Raw genomic sequence first — 19,629 nt, forward strand, 5'->3', positions numbered from 1 at the left:
TTCTACAAGACTTTGAAAGAATAATTAACACCAATACTCCTCAAAGTATTCCAAAAAATAGCAAAGGAGGGAACCTTTCCAAACTCATTCTATGAGGCTTAAATCACCCTGATACCAAAACCAGACAAAGGCATATCAAGGAAAGAAAACTTCAGACCAATATCCCTGATGAACATAGATGGAAAAATTCTCAATAAATTCTGGGAAATTGCATACAAAAACATATTAAAAAGATAATGCACCACGATCAAGTGGGGTTCATCCCAGGGATGTAGGGTTGGTTCAACATACGGAAATAAATACATGTAATTCATCATATTAATAGACTTAAAAACAAGAATCAGGGACTGGGGTTGTGGCTCAGTGGTAGCACACTTGCCTAGCATGTGTGACGCACTGGGTTTGATTCTCAGCACCACATACAAATAAATAAAATAAAGGTCCATCAACAACTAAAAAATATTTTTTAAAAAAACAAGAATCATATGATCATCTCAATAGATGCAGAAAAAGCATTTGACAAAATACAGTACACTTTCATGTTCAAAACACTAGAAAAACTAGGGATAGTAGGAACATACCTCAACATTGTAAAAGCTATATATGCTAAACCCAAGGCCAGCATCATTCTAAGTGGAGAAAAATTGAAAATATTCCTACTAAAAACTAGAACAACACAAGGATGTCCTCTTTCACTTCTATTCAACATCATCCTTGAAACTCTAGCCAGCCAGACCAATTAGACAAAAGAAAGAAATTAAAGGTAATTAAAGAAGAACTCAAACTTCACTATTTGCTGATGACATGATTCTATATCTAGAAGATCCAACAAGTTCCATCAGAAAACTTCTAGAACTAATAAATGAATTCAGCAAAGTAGCAGGATATAAAAATCAACACCCATAAATCAAATGCATTTCTATATATCAGTGATGAATCCACTGAAAGAGAAATTAGGAAAACTACTCCATTCACAATAACCTCAAAAAAAAAAAAAAAAACTGAGAATCAGATAGAGGTTAAAGACCTCTACAATGCAACTACAGAACACTAAAGAAAGAAATTGAAGAAAACATCAGAAGATGGAAAGATCTCCCATGTTCCTGGATAAGCAGAATTAATATTGTCAAAATGGCCATATTACCAAAACATTATACGGATTTAATGCAATTCCTGTTAAAATCCCAATGACATTCTTCATAGAAATAGAAAAAGCAATCATGAAATTTATTTGGAAAAATAAGAGACCCATAATAGCTAAAGCAATCTTTATCAAGAAAAGTGAAGCAGGAGACATCACAATACCAGACCTTAAACTTACTACAGAGCTATAGTAACAAAAATGGCATGGTACTGGCACCAAAATAGACTTGTAGACCAGTGGTACAGAATAGAGGACACAGAGACAAATCCATATAAATACGGTTATCTCCAGGGTGCCAAAAACATTCACTGGAGAAAAGATAGACTATTCAACAAATGGTGCTGGCAAAACTGGAAATTCATGTGTAGCAAAATGAAATTAAACCTCTGTCTCACCCTGCACAAAAATCAACTCAAAGTGGATCAAAGACTTAGGCACGAGAACAGAGATCCTGTGCCTAATAGAAGGAAAAATAGGCCCAAATCTTCACCACATTGGCCTAGGATCTGTCTTCCTTAACAAGATTCCTAAAGCGCAAGAAGTAAAATCAAGACTCAATAATAGGATGGATTCAAATTAAAAAGCTTCTTTTTAGCAAAGGAAACAATAACATGAGGAGAGAGCCTACAGATTGGGAGAAAATCTTTACCACATGCACCTCTGATAAAGCATTAATCTCTAGGATATATAAAGAACTCAAAAAATTTAACTCCAAAAAAATTAATAAACAAATAAAACAAATCAAAATGTGTTAAGGAACTGAACAGGCACTTCACAGAAGAAGAAATATAATTGATCAATAAATATACGAAAAAGTGTTCAACATCTCTAGCAATTAGAGAAATGCAAATCAAAACTAAGATTTCATCTCACTCCTGTCTGGATGGCAATCATCAAGAATACAGGCATCAATAAATGTTAGCAAGGATGTGGGGGAAAAGGTACCCTCATATATTGCTGGCGGGACTGCAAATTGGTGCATCCACTATGGAAAGCAGTATGGAGATTCCTCAGAAAACGGGGAAAGGAATCACCGTTTGACCCAGCTATCCCACTCCTTGGTTTATACCCAAAGGACTTAAAATCAGCATAGTACAGTAATGCAGCCACATCAATATTTATAGCAGCTCAATTCACAATAGCTAAATTATGGGACCAACCTAGGTGTCCCTCAATAGATGAATGGATAAAGAAAATGTGGTGTATATACTCAATGGAATATTACTCAGCTTTAAAGAAGAGTGAAATTATGGCATTTTCCAGTAAATGTATGAAGTTGGAGAATATCATGCTAAGTGAAATAAGCCAATCCCACAAAACCAAAGGCCAAATGTTTTTCTCTAATATGCAGATGCTAATTCACAATAAGTCGAGGGGCACTTGGGAAGAATAGAGTTACCTTAGATTAGGTAGAGGGAGGTGAAGGGAGGCGAGGAGAGGGGAGAGGAGGGTTGTGGAGATAGGAAAGGTAATAGAATGAAAGAGACATTTTTAAAAAATATTTATTTCTTTTAGTTGTACACATACCTTTGTTTTTGTTTATTTATTTTTATGTGGTCAAACCCAGGGACTTGCACCCGCTAGGTGGGCGCACTACCTGAGCCACAACCCCAGGCCCCAGACATTATTACTTTATGTATATATATGACTACATAACCAACATGATTCTGCAACATGTACACTCAGAAAAATGAGAAATTATACCCCATCTATATATGCTATGTCAAAGTGCATAAATGCACTCCACTGTCATGTATAACTAATTAAAACAAATTTAGAAATTTAAAAAAAAAAAAAAAAAAGCACATAGTGGCCGGGCGGGTAGAGCACACCTGTAATCCCAGCGGCTCAGGAGACTGAGACAGGATGATTGCAAGTTCAAAGCCAGCCTCAGCAAAAAAGCAAGGCACTAAGCAACTCAGCGAGACCCTGTCTCTAAATAAAATACAAAATGGGGTTGGGGATGTGGCTCAGTGGCCTAGTGCCCCTGAGTTCAATCCCTGATACCCCAGGAGGAAAAAAAAAAACACACACAGTGGCTGGATGAATGGGTGAAAAGAATGGATGAAAATCAAGATCCACCAATATGTTTTCTGCAAAATAATTGACTTAAGGACACACATAAGTTGAAACTAAACAGATGGGAAAAAGGTGTTTCATGCAAAAGGTAATGTCATAGAGCAGGAATAGCTATACTTATCTCAGACAAAACAGGCTTCATGTCAAAAACTGTCTCCAGAAATACAAAAGTAATTTTTAAAAAAAAGAATACATTTTGACACATTGTACACAAATGGAGCTCAACTTCAACTTGTCATTCCTCTGGCTGTACACTAGTGTAATCATGTTTGTAGATATGGTAATAATATCTGTCTCACTCCACTGTCCGTCCCACCCCCACACCCCTCTGATCTGTTGTTAAGTCACTGTCTGCCCCAGGTGCCTGCAGACTTAGTGCATTCTTCTAAGATGCCTCTGTCACCTTTGATAGAGATTCCATCCAGTAACTTCCCATCACCTGAGCTTTAGTCACTTCATAGCTCTCAGCCATGTCAACAGTGTCACTGGGTGAGAGACAGAAGTCTGAAAGAAGAAATGGAGGCAAGTAGAGGGGGTCATAAATGAATGGAATAACTGGGCACGTGAAGAGTAAATGAACCCTGAGGGAGGACATGGCTCATGTGTAGTTCTCTCCACTGAGTCCTGAGCCCCAGGCCAGGAAAGAAATTTACTCCTTGACTCTGTTTCTCCAGAGTTCCAGCCATTATTTCCTTCTCAGCAGGAGTTAAGTGAGAGGCAAAGTGTTCCCCAGAGCACTCAGGACCCCCCACCACACACACACCATGGGTCAGGGCTGAACCCCTCTACTTTTATTCCCCTTGGTGTTTCCTTTTCTTTTTTGGTACTGGACATTGAACCAAGGGGTGCTTTACCACCAAGGTCCCCAGGCATTCTTATGTTTCATTTTAAGTCGGGGTCTTGCTAAATTGAGGAGGCTGGCCTCGAACTTGCAATTTTTCTACCTCAGCCTCATGAGCAGCTGGGATTACAGGCGTGTGCCACTGGGCTGGCTCCCCCTGCTGTTTCTCAGGGTATTTGGGATTCTAGAGAAACATGGTTGTACACGGTGGCAGCCTGCTAGGGCCAAGACACAAAAGCCTTTCCTACAAATTACTGATAAAGTACCGGATGATTTTATTTATTTATGTTTTTTAGAATGTTTTTAAATTGAAATTTAAAATTTGAAGTCCTCGAACTAATTTCCCCCTCTTCACGGGGAACCCAGCTTCCTCCAAACCTCACAAGGGAGGTCCCTTTGACTCCAGATGTAAGAACTGTCAAAGGCAAGGCATGGTAGCACACGTCTGTAATCCCAGCAACTCAGGAGGCTGCGGCAAGAGGATCACAGGTTCAAGGCCAAGTTCAACAACTTAGTGAGACCCTGTCTCAAAATAAAAATAAATAAATAAAAAGATCTGGGGATGTGGCTCAGTGGTTACACACCCTTGGGTTCAACCCCAGGTATGGAGGGTTGGGGGTGAGGGAGGGAGAGAAAATAATTGGTGATTTCACAACTGATCCTTGAAAGTTTGGTCTTTTCCCTAGTGAGCCAAGCCCACTCAGTCTTTTAACATTCTTCCTTCTATTTATAAGATCTACCTTCCTCTCCCTTAAAATTCTACCCAACTATGGGACCTCCATTCCCATTCTACCTCCTGCACAAAACCATTTCTGTTTCTGGAACTCTCTACCAATGACGCCTACCATACTTATGGTCTTGGCCTAATGAATATGGAAATGAGTGGTTAATTAAGAGAGAGGTATCTACAAATAGGGTTGCCATGTATGGCTGCACAGGTTGGGCACTGCCCAAGTGTAGGAAGTACTATTCATGTAAAATAATGGGACTGAAGAGGCTCTACCACCAAATCAAATGGCCTGACATTGAACACTGGCTCAATTACTCAATTGTTTGACTAAGCCTCAGTTTCCTCATCTGTGAATGGAATGGATGCAATTAGTACCACCATATGGGATAACTGGGAAGATCAGGTAGTTGAGCAAGCTTAGGACAATACTTGGTATCTGGTTAACATTTACTGAGCACTTAATTTCATTATAACTATTATTATAGCTGATTTCTCATTTCATGTATGGGTTTCTTTTTTCTCTGAAAAGGCTATGAGCAACTTGGGGAAAATGAGTCACTCAAAAACTACAGCAGCTTACCCCTGAACCTAAGGGGAAGCAGGATCTCATGTTGTCCCCTCTTAGGAGCCTATGCCATTTCTCTTTTTGCCAAAGTCCACTTTTACTAGTTAGGCATTTTTTAAGTTATAGATGACAAAACTTCAAAGCAAACTAGCTTAAGCTAAAAGCAAGATTTATGGGCTAATGTAACTGGGAAGTTCAAGGGAGGATCTAGTGGCTTCAGGCGTGGCTTGATCCAGGCCTCTAGCTACATCATTGGGACTCTATTTCCTTCTCCATCTCTTGGCTCTGCTTCTCTGAGTGGACTTTATTCTCAGGCAGATTCTTCCACATGGCAGGCAAGCGGGACAGTGGGTGGTCAAAGCTTATCATCTGTGGCTTATGATCCAGAAGGAAGTGACACTCAGCATCCATACAGGAATCTTAAGGAGGGCCTGAGTGGCCAGGTTGGGTTACATGGCCATTCTGCGGGTTAACCACTGTGACCAGAGGGATGGGGTGCTGTGATTGACCAAGCTGGGGTCATGCATCTACCCTCATTTGACAGTGACAGTTATACAACATCCACATGCAAGAGGCAAGGGACATTTATCCAGCAGAAAGAAATTTGCCATCTTTCTTATAGCTCAGTTCACATGTCACTTCCTCAGGGAAGCTTCTTCTCCCCTGTGCCTTCTGTGACCTCAACTTTCCCACAGTAAATTATTCTCTGACTCTCCTTCAGACTAGTCTGGGAACTTGAGACAGGGACAAGAGCTTATTTATCTGTTTCTCAGGCCTAGCTTTCTCCCCAGGCTGAGCTGCTGCTGGTGGCCTGTCTAGCATTCACTGCCCCCTCCCTACTCAAACCATGTTGGGTTCCACCCTTTCCTCCCATGGCATAGTGGAGTAGCAAATTCCACTCTATAGACTAGCTTACACCCGTTAGAGTCATCCCTTGCCAAGGGAGTGTTCCAGGAACAGGCATGTGAGCCCTCGTTTGGGTAGCTGAGACATACAGATACCTGAGAAAGAGCTTTTTGCTCTTCTGAGTGGGCCCTGGGAGCCAGCCAGCTCCTGCTCTCTCCAGTGCTGGACATAAACAAGGGAGCATTTGGCCTCAGCTGCCATGGCCTGCCACCCCACAGCTGGCAGGGAACCCCCCTGAAGAGGAAGCTGACATGGTGGAGAGTAGTGGGGTGACAGCTGAGAAACCTACACCCTTGATGGCCCTGTGAGTTGCTGGATTGGCCCATCCTGAAGTCAACCCTGCCCTAAAACTGCCGGGAGCCCTGCCACCATGCTTCTGGGGTGTTCTGTTACCTGTAGCAACAAATAACCTCAGGAAGGCCTCCCTTGGGCCAGGCTGGGCTACCAAGTGTGCCCTCTTAGACCCCCTGCCACGCACACCAGTCCTTCCCACCTCACAGTCGCAGACACTCAAAACACCTGGATGTTTTCTGTTTTTTTTTTTAAAAACCACAGCAGTCACTTTATTCTTAAGTTTGCACTTTACAAAACCACAAAGGAGAAGTCCTTGGTGGGGGAAGGGAGTGGGGGATGGTGAAGAGGGAAAAGAGGGAGACCCAGAAACTAAGCCTTGCCCCTGGGGACCAAGCAGAAACTGGACCCCAGGACAGCCCAGTACGGCCTCCTGCAACCTAGCTGTACAGAGCTAGGCCTAAAGACCTCAGAAGAGGGCTGCAGTCCTCTAATGACTGTCACCATTTAATGGGCAACCATAGGGCAAGGCTTTTGCACCCAAAGAAGGAAGTGGGCCTGCACCAGGGCTACCCATCAAGCAGCTTCAGGATGCTCTCACGCTCCTTCAGGGTCTTCCAGGCCTGGTCCTTTTCCTTTTTGGTGGGGGTCCGCTTCTTCTGCCGGGCAGCCATGATCTTGCGAAAGGCGTCCATGACTTCATTGTCTGCCATACGGACCCGCTGCCTTAGCTCCTGTCGGCTCACCTCCTCCTTCGCCAACCTGTGGGGAAAAGGGGCCATGCTCTTCCCACCTCCAGAATGTGGCCCCTCCTTCCAGACTCAGCCCACCATCCTAGGCTGGCACTCCTGTGGACCATTTCACACAACCATGACCAAAGTGTCAAGTTAATGAACACGCTTATATGGTGCTATGGCTAGCCACTATTTTAAGCTCCTGAAAAATACGAACTCATATTGATTATGGCTGTGCACATGTGAGGCAGGGGGTATGTGGGAAATCTCTGTATCTTCCTCTCAATTTTGTTGTGAACTTAAAACTGCTCTAAAAAATATGTAGACACACATACTTTGATTGATCCGTCTAATAATCCTGTAAAATAAGTACTGTTATTCTCATGTTAACAATGAAGACACTGAGGCTCAAGAAGGACAAGAGATGTCCCAAGATCCCACACTTAGTGAGGGAGATTTGGAGTAGGCTGGCTCCAAACTCTTTTTGTATTTTAAAATTTTCTTTATTCTGCTAGGTGTGGTGGTGCACACCTGTAATCCCAGCAACTTGGGAGGCTGAGGCAAGAGGATCACAAGCAACTTAGTGAGGAGACCTTGTTTCAAAATAAAAAATAGAGGGGCTGGGGCTCAGTGGTAGCACACTTGCCCGGCATGGGTTCAATTCTCAGCACCACATGTAAATAAATAAAATAAAGGTCATTCAACAACTAAAAATAAAAATAAAATAAAAAATAGAAAGGAGTGGGGATGTAATAGTAAAATGCCCCTGGGTTCGATCCCCCCAAATTTTTAAAATTATTCTCATTTATTTTTGGGGTCCTAGGGACTGAACACAAGGCACTCTACTACTCAACTACATCCCTATCCCTTTAAAAAAAATTTTTTTGAGGGGGGTACTGGGACTGAATTCAGGGGCACTTGGCCACTGAGCCACATCCCCCAACACTATTTTGTATTTTATTTAGAGACAGGGTCTCACTGAGTTGCTTAATGCCTCATCATTGCTGAGGTTGGCTTTGAATTTGAGATTCTCTTGTCTCAGTCTCCCAAGCCGCTGAGATTACAGGCATGTGCCACCACACCCGGCCCTTTTTAAAAAATTTTGACACAAGGTCTCACTAGTTGCCCAAACTGCCCTTGAACCTGTGATCCTCCTATCTTAGGTTCCCATGTTGTTGGGATTACAGGCAGGTGCCACCTCACCCAGCTCCAAACTGTTTTTAAATAACGCTGTTTAAAAAGTGTTCTGGTGCTAACAGGAGATCTGTTTACTTCAGCATCCATATTCCATAGCAGCCTAAGGCCTTGGTAGCCTGAGGCCCATAAGAAGTAGGGAGTGCTCAATCAGTCCCTCCAACTAAGATCAGACTTGTGAATTCCACTGATGGTGGAACTGAAGGTCATTAAGAGATCTGGTCCAACCTGTTACTTTTTTATAAGGGAAGCCTGCAGCTTGGGTAAGGAGTGTCTTGTTTAAGACCTGGAAGTTGGTCCACAGCAGGGCTCAGGGCTATCTCTGGCCTTCTGATAGCCTTAAACTAACTCTCCACTGCTCATTACTTCTGCAACTACACATGTGACTCTTCTCTCTTCTAGCTCTTTCTCCCCTTCCCTCTGTACTGTTATTCTCATGTTAATAATGAGGACACTGTTGTTTTTGTATTTCTTTTTGTATTTCATCTTCTTGCCCTTGAGAGGAAACATGAACTAGAAAGAGGCTTAGAATCAGCCTTGGGCTCCAATCTCAGCTTGGCTGTTTAATGGCCATGTGACATTCAGCAGAGCATTTCATTTCACTGGACCTTTATTTCCTCATCTGGTAAACAGGGAAAATACAACCTACTGCCTAGGTGGTTGTCAAGATTAAAGGAGGTGGTGTGCAGAAAGCCTGGGTACATAGTAGGCACTCGGGACACATTAGTTCCCGTTATCCTTAAAACCCTACCAGCTTGTCGGAAACTACTACTTCTGGGAGTGGTGCACTCTTTTTCTTTTCTTTTTTATTGGTGTATTATAGTTGTCCATAATGGTGGGATTTGTTGTTATATATTAGTACATGCACACAATGTAACAATATAATGTGGCCAATACTGAATGGCGCATCTCTTTACTGATCATCTACTAATAGACTGGAGGTCCTTTGCTCTGCCTTTCCTCCTAGCCCCCAGGACAATGTCAGAAGAGATGCTAAGAGCTTGGCCAAATGAACAAGTGTCTTGCCTTGTCAGGGTTCTGTGAAAATAAGACATAGTACCTGCCTGAGAGAAGCAAACAATCTTGTGTAGGTTGTTTCTTTTCTTTCTTTTTGGTACTGGGGGTGCTTTACCACTGAGATGCATTCCCAGCCCTTTTTATTTTTTGAGACAGGCCTTGCTAAATTGCTTAGGGCTTAAGTTGCTGAAGCTGGCCTTGAAGTTGTGATCCTCCTGTCTCAGCCTCTCAAGTTGCTGCGATTACAAGCATGTACCACTGTGCCTGGCTTGGCTTATTACTTGATCTCCCTAATAACAGGACAGTTCCTACCATGGTCTTCCTCTAAATGTCACCTATATCCTTGTTGTGATCAATGTAGGGCAAGATGGATGGGAATTCATATAAAATGAATAGCACCATAACTGATTTCCTAAACAATGAGTTTTTTTGTTTTTTTGTTTTTTCCCCACCTGGTTCTGGTGACTAAAACCAGGACTCTGCCAGTGAGCTACATTCCTAGGCTTTTTTTTTTTTTCCCATCTTATTTTTACACTGAGATTACAGGTGTATGCCACTGTGCAGAACAAGTTTTAAAACACTGGTCACTTTCAAGTGATAGACCAATAAAAATCATACATGTCTAAAAAAATGTTAACAGTTGATCAATCTAGGTGAAGAGCATATTGGTATTATTGTATTATTCTTTCTGATTTTTTTCTTTGAATGAAGTGTTTCATAATATGAAACAAAACCATGAAAGAAAAAGAAAATAAGGTGAGGGCTGGGGATAGCTCAGGGGTAGAGTGCTTGCCTAGCATGTGTGAGGCCTGGGTTTAATTCTCAGCACTACATATAAATAAATAAAATAAAAGTCCATTTGCGGGGCTCAGTGGTGCACATCTGTAATCCCAGCAGTTCAGGAGGTTGAGACAGGAGGATCATGAGTTCAAAGCTAGCCTCAGCAATGGCGAGGTGCAAAGAACTTAGTGAGACCCTGTCTCTAAATAAAATAAAAAATAGGGCTTGGGATGTGGCTCAGTGGTTGAGTGCCCCTGAATTCAACTCCCCCACCTCAAATAAATAAATAAAGGTCCACCGACAACTGAAAAAGAAAAAAAAAAAAAAACCAACCCTCAAAACACCAGGCACAGTACAGCACACCTGTAATCCCAGTGACTTAGAGGGTTAAGGTAGGAGAAGCACAAATTCAAGGCGAGCCTCAACTACTTAGTGAGAACCTTCTCAAAGTAAGAAAATAAAAAGGCTAGCAATGTAGCTCAGTGGTAGAGCACCCCTAGGTTTAATCCCCAGTACCGAAAAACAAAACAAAAATCCCTCAAATCAATCAATCACAGGTGCCTGAAGGCCTTAGTCCTGCGGAATGAGACTCACTCAGAGGCATAACCAGAGGGGTGTTGCCTAACACTGATATTTTTTTCAAGACTTTCCTGGTGATACAAAGGCTCAGCTAGGTTTGAGAAGCCTGTCTAAAGCCTTGAGAGGTGACCAGCAGTGGCTGAGGCCTCCTTGGCCTCTTCCTTGAAGCCCCTGGACCATGCCTTGGTCTATACTCACCTCAGCAGGTCGTGCTTCTTGGTGCGGTTGTGAGCACTGAGTGCCTTTAGCTCAGCCTGTCGTTTGCGCAGCTCAGCAAGGACCTCATCCTCTGAGTCCTCTGCAGGGCGGTCCTCAGACTCCAAAAGGCCCTGGGCAATCAGCTCTTCCTTGATGCGGCTCTCCAGGGACTTGGTATGCGGCACACTGTGGGGCATGGCAGGCCCCCTTAGTCTCCAGAAAATGGCCCCTCAGCTCTAGGGTCATCTTGGAGGGGGGGTGTACTTAGAGGTTCCCAGGGCTTCTGAAGGTCAGAGAACACTTTCTATTTGCTCTGGGAACCCCATTTCCAAATATAGATACACACATACATATACATATTTTCCAGATTTTGCTATACATTAATTATAATGTTTGCTATAAATTATTCCAGGGAAAACTATGCATACACATTTAAATATATTTTAAGTAAAAATAGGATCATACTGTCCATATTGGACTACAATGAATAGTTTCACCATTTGTTACTCTATTGTTTATATGCTTTTATGTCAATTAAGTATTTTCTTTAATATGATTCAAAGTTGCAAGTTACCTCATCATATGGAGGTAGGACAACTGAGCCAACAAATCCCCTTCAGTTGGGCATGCAGGCTATTTACACGATAAGCAGTATGAACTAGCCTGTACTCAGCCTGTGTACGCAGAAATGCTGGGCTAGCACTCATGATGAGACTTCTACTGGGCTTTACTAGACTCCCCAGCTTTGCTGTTAATGCAAATCTCCCCACATCAAGATGAGCAGAAGCCAAAAGGCAAGCAAGGGCCAGGCTGCAAGGTGTAGACAGGATGCCACTCACCTGAAGGGCTTATTCTGATTGCGGGGAGAGGTGCTTGCCCCGTCGGCCCCTGATTCTTTCCCAGACATGTCAGGAATAGGAGAGTCCTCCATAGGGGAAATAATATTTTCCTGGAAGACCACAGAAATGGAGTGGAAAGAGAAAGACTTGTAGTATTTCGTTTTTCCTACTGATCTTCATAGATAAGCCTTCAGGGGCCAGAAATACCCTTTAATTTTTTCATTTCACCCTCTTCTGGGAAGCCTTAGCAAAAAGTGTTGATCATTCTACAAATTCCTTTTTTGTTGTTATTGTTTTAGGAATTGATACCAGAAACAGGAAACACAGAATAATGATAATAACTCAACAACAGTAGTAGGAGCAGCTAAGGTTGATAAAGCATTTGCAAGGAACCCCACACTGTGGGACATGTGTGGGAGAGGGGGCGTGCTGACCCAACGGTGCTCTCCTTTCTTCTATAATAGCTGGGCACAACTGCATTTCCTAAGTTCCCTTGTAGTCAGGTGTGGCCATGGAATACTTTTCTCCAGGGGAAAATAATCAAGAGATGTCCCAGCTAGTTATGGCCCCCAAAGCTTCCTTTACATATTGCTCCTTGTTGCCCGGCACAGTAGTGTATACCTTCGATCCTAGTGACTCAGGAGGCTGAGGCAGGAGGATGGAAAATTTGAGGTCAGCCTCAGCCAACTTAGCTAGGTCCTAAGGAATTTAGTGAGACCTTGTTTCAAAATTAAAATTAAAAAAGACTGAGGATGTAGCTCAGAACCTGGGTTCAATCCTCAGAACCAACCAACCAAACATACTCTTCCATTTTCAATCTTTGTAGGATTGAAGTAGCAATCACACCCAGAGTGACTGTGCAAAGCCACCATCAGTCTTGGTGGTGTAGGGCCATGACCTTCCCCTACCTCTACCTTATTCAACCTGGAACATGTGCCCCAGATTGTTATATGAGAGAGAAATAAATTATTGTCTTTGAGACAAAAGAAGAAACTGAGGCCCAGTAAGGTGAGAGGTTGTGCCCAAGGTCAGGCAGTGGGTATTAAGATAAAGACCCTGAAGTAAAGGTTTGATCCTACCTTTGCCTATTAGCTGTGTGATCTTAAGCAAACTTTTCTGAACCTCAGTTTTCTCACATGTAACACAGAGCTAACCACTGTCATTGCTCGCATAAGATGTGTGGAAAGCCTCACACAAGACTTAGCCCTTTGCCTACACTCAGCAAAAGAGACTGTGGAAGAGAAGCTATCTTTGGAGGTTAGAGACTAGGAAGGATGTGAGACTAGCTTCTAGAATATAGTAATGTTTTATTTTATGATCTCTAGGTTGGTAATACAAGCTTATCTGTGAAATTTTATAAAGCTGATAAACATAAAGCTCTTTCTCCTTTTTTTTTAAAAATTATTTTGTACAGGGGATTGAACCCAGGGGCGCTTTACCACGGAGCCACATTCCAGTCCTTTTTATTTTATTTTTGAGACATGGTCTTCCTAAGTTGCTCAGGGTTTTACTAAGTCGCTGAGGCTGGCCTCAAATTTGCCATCCTTTTTTTGGCGGGGTAGTGGGGACTGAACTCAGGGACCAACACTCAACCACTGAGCCACATCCCCAGCCCTATTTTTTTGTATTTAGAGACAGGGTCTTAGTAAGCTACTTGGTACCTTGCTGTTGCTGAGGCTGGCTATGAACCTGTGATCCTCCTGTGTCAGTCTCTCAAGCTGCTGAGATTACAAGTGTGCATCACTGTGTCCAGCCAAACTTGCCATCCTTCTGCCTCAGCCTCCTGAGTCACCACACTGGATAAAGCATTTTTTTTTTAATTGTACATGGACACAATGTCTTTATTTTATTTATTTTTATGTGGTGCTAAGAATTGAACTCACTGCCTCACGCCTGCTAGGCAAGTCCTCTACCACTGAGCCACAACCCCAGCCCTAAAGCATTTTTTTTAAAAAGGAAATGTGGTTCCTGTTTTGAGCTGGCATACTCACCTCCACCAGGGCCTGCAGGAGGCGCTGTGTGAGGGCACCAAAGGGGCACCCATCTTCTGGCTGTTCATGCTGGGCCTCTGACTTCTTCAACAGAGCATCCACATCTGAGGTAGGCAGAATAGAGAAGGACAGGTGGGCTGAAGATGGAAACCCAAGTCCTGGCCTGGGGTGGGACAGGAAGGGAGGGGCAAGGAGGAAGGAACCTACCTTTAGTGTCTAGTTCAGTCAGTGGCCCCATGAGGCCTTTCTTCTTGTCAGCCACAGCTGCTGCCCGGGCCCCGTCCTTCTGCTCTTCCAGCAGGTCCTCCTGGGCCCAGCGCTGGGAATAATGCTTCCCCAGGGGTGGGATCTGTGGGAGAAATGCCATTTAGCCTTGAAGGGTAAACACTAGCTGGCCATGCCTAGAGCATGGAAGGCTCTGCTTGCACTTGACATTGCCAGCAAGCTTTCCATTCACTTATTTTTACTGTCTCCCAAGTCCTTAACCCAGGGTCATAGGTGGTGCCACATACAGATGAAAAGGAACAAAGAAGATAAAATCTCTACACTCACATTCTAGACAGGCACATAAAGAACCAAAACACAGCTGGGCACAATGACGCACACCTGTAATCCTAGCAATTTGGGAAGCTGAGACAGGAGAATTCCAAGTTTAAGGCCAGCATCAGTCATTTAAGCAAGAACCTCAGCAACTCAGTGAGACCCTGTCTCAAAATAAAAAATAAAAAGGGGTGGGGATGTAGCTCATTGTTTATATGCTTTTATGTCAATTAAGTATTTTCTTTAATATGATTCATAGTTACAAGTTACTTCATCATATGGAGGTAGGACAACTGAGCCAATAAATCCCCTTCAGTTGGGCATGCAGGCTATTTACACTACCTGGATTCAATCCTGAATTGAAATGATTTCCTAACTATGGAGTCCAAAATAATATGGACATATGGGCTGTCTCAGTCACAACTGTTGCCTCCACAGAAGAGAACTAGGAGATTCTGGGTGAAAGCAAATTATTTTTTGTGTTGCTTGAGCTTACTACTGCCTATATGGACTGCTTTTTCAAGTAATTTGGTGGTTGTTTTGTTTTGTTGGTTGAGTATTGACCATAGAGCCTCTCAAAAGCTAAGCATGGGTTCTGACACGGAGGTACAGCCGGTCCTCAAATTTTAAAAAAATTCAGACACGTGAAATTAAAGAGGTAGATTCAAGGTGTTGTGGTAGTACAAATATGAGAATATTTTGTTGTGAAATGTGAAGTCATTTTGGTGGTGGTAATACGAGATCAGGGCCTTGAAGGGAAAGTCAATCCCTGAAGGGGAGAAGAGCTTATGTACGGGCCTAGAGACCTAGAGTGATGGCAAGGTACTTGGCAGGGCTGGTAAATACAGCAAGGAAGAGGGATGTGGCCAAGGAAACTAGAGAGGGGCACTGGGGCCATATCACCATGAACCAAGACACTTGAACTCAATCCTGTGGATAACAGCAGCTAGGCCAGGCCTGGAAGCAGGCCCACGTCATAAGCACCTCTGATTGTGGCAGGTGAGCTATTGTAGAGGACCCCCGCCCCAAGTACTTTCTCATATTTTCTTTAATAAAATATGCTTTTATTTTCATTGTAGAAAAACTAACTTTTAATGTGGGCATAGTAGTGCATGTCTGTAGTCCCCAGCCACTGAGGGGGCTGAGTCAGGATTGCTTGAGCCCAAGGGTCAAGGCTAGCTTGGACAATATAGTGAGATCTGTCTCTTTAAAAATTCTTTTAAGCTGGGTGTGGTGGCACAAGCCTGGAAACAAGCTTCAGGAAACAGGAGGCAGTAAGATCACAAGTTCAAGGACAGCGTGGGCAACTTAGTAGGACCCTGTCCATAAATAAATAAATAAATAAATAAATAAATGGGCTGGAGATATAAACGGGTATATCTCCAGCCCATTTATTTATAATCTCCAGCCCATTTATTTATGGTGCCCTTTGGTTTGATCCCTAGTATCTCTCATACACACACACACACACACAATTCTCATATATTAAAGTAAACTCAGTCTGAGGCAGGAAGACTGTAAATTCAAGGTCAGCCTCAGCAACATAGTGAGACCCTGTCTGAAAATAAAAAATATAAAGGGCTGTGACTTGGTGGTTAAGCACCCCTGGGTTCAATCCCTGGTACACCCCACCCCCACAAAAAAAGAGGCTCTATAAAAGGTGAAGGCTTGAACCAAAGCAGAGGGGATAGAGATGAGGGGACAAGGGGGAACTTCACTGATGTAGCTGCCTGAGGCTGTGGTGCCATGTCTGGGGTCCAGAGAAAGTGGTGCAAGAAGAAAGCTGAGAGTCTGAGTCTGGAGTCTGGATAGGCTAATGCAGCATACAGGGGGCTGCCAGGGTAGGGAAGGGCACATGATGCATGGCTCTGCTGTCTATGATTCTGAGGCACCACTGACCCTCTTGTTCTCCCCCTTGTCTGTGCAGGCCCAGCATTTCTACCTTGTAATGTTCAGCTTCATCTTCTGGGGGTTTCAGGAGTTCCTCCAGCGTGCGCACCTCCTCACTGGTGATATCAGCACAGTAAGGCTCCACAGAAGCCCAGAACCTGTAGGGAGAAGCAGATCCTGAGTGAGTACCCTTCTGGGCCTCAGTCTTGGGTCCTCCCACTATGTTCTCTGACCAGAACCTGTTGGGGGCATCGTTCTTGGGGATCCGCGGCACATCGATTGGATCATCAGTAAATTCATATTCCTGGATCTTGGGTTGAAGGTTTTTGGATTTGGGTCGCCCAGGGCCAGGGCCTGGCCCATGTCCAGTCTTCCCTTCCAGTTTCTGCTTCTTGGGTTTCCCATGTTTAGGGGGAGCTCCAAGCTCATGGTCTCGACCCAGTTTCATGAATCTTCGGTCACCTTTCTTATCCTGCCAGTCAGTAAGGATCTGAAATTTACAGAGATTGTCACTGAGAAGGAGGGAAGACATAGAATAACTCTTTTTTTCCAATGAATAAATGAGGATCTAGAATTCAAGGAGGCTCCAGGATTTCCCCCTTACCGTTTTGCTTAACAAACTCCTAACCATCCTTTAAAACTAAGTTTGTTTTTTTTTTAATGGATCATCTATTTATTTATTTATTTATTTATTTAATATGCTGGGCTAAGGAGTGAACCTAGGGCCTTACACATGCCAGGCAAGTATTCTACCACTGAGCCACAACTCTAGACCCTAAAACTCAGGTTTCATAGGATTTTATTCACATACTTCTCAACTTTCCATTCACCTGTCTGTCTGTAGTCTTATTCACCTATGTATCACCCAAGCTAGTCACACACAGTAGAAAAGTCAAATAAATGATCAGACCCCAGTGCATGTCAGCCCTGGGGAAATATGCTGGAGGTGACTTTCTGTGAAGACTCCCAGTAAACTTTAATTTCAAATGTCAACCGCCTGCAAAGCTTTCCTTGGCTCAGTTACTTAGCTTCCTTGGTTTTAAAACACAACTGATTGTACCACAAATTCTTTTAGGTAAAGTTAAAATGGCATCTCCTCCCTCTCTGAATCTGGCACCTTGCACTTCCACTGGAGACCCAATCATGTTGCCTGATCACACTGCAAAAGCACTGTACCTTGTCTCTTTACTGGACTAAGCTACCTGAGATCAGGAAACTTATCATAACCATCTCTATTCCCCAAGATCCAGATTGATGCCTAGGACTTGGAGCTCTGGGGATGTTAATACACTGAATAAAAATAACTGGAATAGTAGCTATAAATAACATTTGGAATGTTTACTTAGTGTCAGACACTGGGCTGAGCCTTTGCAAACATTCTTTTAATCCTCACAAAAGATCTAAAGTGAATTCTATTGTTAAGCCCACTTTGCTGACAGGCTCAGAGATAGGAGCTAACTTTCTCAAAGTCACATAGGTAAGAAACATCAACACTACAAAGTGCTTAGGCAAAGGTTCAAATCTAGATCTCCCCATTCCTTTTAGTTGGCAAGTTCCCTGATGGCAAAATGGTTCTAAATTATCTCCCTCTACTGACTAGCACAGGACCCAAAACATAATGGTAAGTGGGATCAATAAAAGCTTAGTGAATGAGAACACTTGCAATTTACAAGGATTATGAACATTATATGTATTTAATGTATCACATGAGCTGTTTGTGTATCTCTCTCTTCTCATCAGTCCCTCAACCTCAGCATATGAAGCTAACCTAATGACCCACCCCATAACTTGACACAGTGCATTTCCGGTGATGTCCCCTCTTTGGGGTATCACCTGGGTTTCAGCCTCCAGCACACGCAGACGCCGGCTGGCAGAGGACAGCAAAGTCTCAAGCTCCAGCTGCAAGGTGTCCAACTCCTCAATGCCGATGCCATCATCCTCAGAGCGGGCCAGCACTGCTGTGTAGCGAGGACACACCTTCAAGTGGTCCACAGATTTGAAGTCATGGAACTGCAACGGGCAGTCCTTTAGCTCACTCATGGCCCAAGAGATGTAACCCTGTGGAGCTGGAGAGGAAAGGGCTGTTGATGGGAGACAGTGGCATAAGAAAAGCCCAAAGGCTTCTTCCACTGGGGAATTCAACAAAAAAGTCAAGTTTCTTCCTTACTAACAAGATTGACAGCACAGCTCCTATTTACAAAGCACCTACCATGCACTAAGCTAGGTGCAGAGCTTATCTTACTGAATTTCTCACCCACCTCCATAAGCAGGGACCACTGTGATGGTCTTTTTACAGAGAAAGAAACCAAGACTCTGAAAGGGTGAGGACATGCTTAAGCTTACAAAACTCAACTTGACCCCAGGTAGTTCCTGAGTGTGCAGTCTCTGTGCCCAGGCTTCCTGATGCCCTTCCCTCCTGTTCTTCTCCTGAGCCTCTGGGTTTCAATCATCCCCCTCCTTACAACGTTCTCTGTGCCTCCCAGCCTCTCCTTGTTTCATCCTATTCCACCTTTTTCCCCTTTCTATGCCACCTTGGCTGGTTTGGAAGGCTGGTCGGGAGACAAAACTGAGTTCAAGCCCATTTTCTACTTATGTGCCCCTGAACACGTTATTTAAACGGAGTCTCAGTTTTTCCATATGCAAAATGGGGACAAAACAAGAGGTCTCTGTTTCCCGCATAGAAGTATGAATCTGTAAAATGGGGACAACAGTACCTACCTACCTGGGATGTGCTGAGGATTAAGAGATGATGCCCAGTTCAGTGCCTGGCACCGAAGAAATGGGACTGCTTAATGGCTGCCCCACCCGTGGGTCGCCTCAATGTCCCGCCTCCAGCGTCCCCGTCCTCTAGGGAGCCCCTAACGCAGCCCCCGCCCCCTCTGCCTCCTCTCTGCGGCCTCCCGCGGCCCCCGGGCCGCAGGAGGGGGCGGGGAGCCGTGGTCTAGCCGAGCAACCGCCCCGGAACTGGCTATGGGCGGAACCCTGTAGTTGACGCGGGGGCGGGGAGACGGCTAGGGCGAGCCCACTGAAGCTAGCGGGGGGGGGGGGGTGGGGTGCGGGCAGCCAGCGAGCCTGCGGAAGGCCCCTGTAATAGGCCTCCAGAGGACCCTTGGGGACAGCCCGAGGCCGGGGGCGGGGCTCGGCAGCCGAGATCTCCGCGCGGCAGTTAGCTCCACCAAGCCCCAGGGGCTGCAGGTAGGAGGGGCGCGGAAAAAGGATGGGGGCGCAGCGCCGGAAGGAACGTAAGCTTCTCCGCCTCGGCTTGTCCTAATTTGGTGCCCAACCTAAGGTCGGGCTGTACTATTGTATGA

At 44.1% G+C, this 19,629-nt stretch overlaps 1 protein-coding gene across 2 annotated transcripts; it reads right to left on the reverse strand.

Annotated features, from left to right (window-relative positions):
• Positions 1–6,798: 6,798 nt before the first annotated feature.
• Tada3 (transcriptional adaptor 3) lies at positions 6,799–19,518 on the reverse strand. Of its 2 annotated transcripts, none has more exons than XM_015495004.2 (9): positions 19,041–19,518; positions 18,152–18,384; positions 16,558–16,808; positions 16,371–16,476; positions 14,096–14,237; positions 13,889–13,992; positions 11,898–12,007; positions 11,059–11,244; positions 6,799–7,318 (listed from the first exon to the last, which is right to left on the reverse strand). In XM_015495004.2, the coding sequence occupies exons 2-9, from the start codon at positions 18,356–18,358 to the stop codon at positions 7,126–7,128; spliced, it is 1,299 nt and encodes a 432-aa protein (XP_015350490.1). In that variant the 5' UTR covers positions 18,359–18,384; positions 19,041–19,518; the 3' UTR covers positions 6,799–7,125. The 2 variants fall into 2 exon arrangements, with proteins under 2 accessions (XP_015350490.1, XP_015350491.1); XM_015495005.2 differs by having other exon boundaries at positions 19,037–19,518.
• Positions 19,519–19,629: the final 111 nt, after the last annotated feature.

Source organism: Marmota marmota, unplaced genomic scaffold, assembly GCF_001458135.2.
Source record: "Marmota marmota marmota unplaced genomic scaffold, marMar, whole genome shotgun sequence".
Lineage (NCBI taxonomy): Eukaryota > Metazoa > Chordata > Mammalia > Rodentia > Sciuridae > Marmota > Marmota marmota.

What these genes read in the sequence shown, in the direction of transcription:
- Tada3 (XM_015495004.2), bottom strand. Translation starts at nt 18,358, where the DNA reads ATGAGTGAGCTAAAGGACTGCCCGTTGCAGTTCCATGACTTCAAATCT. An exon ending in TGCTGGAGGCTGAAACCCAG is followed by an intron (nt 16,809 to 18,151) that starts GTGATACCCCAA and finishes TGTAAATTTCAG; the next exon opens with ATCCTTACTGACTGGCAGGA. An exon ending in AAGAACGATGCCCCCAACAG is followed by an intron (nt 16,477 to 16,557) that starts GTTCTGGTCAGA and finishes TTCTCCCTACAG; the next exon opens with GTTCTGGGCTTCTGTGGAGC.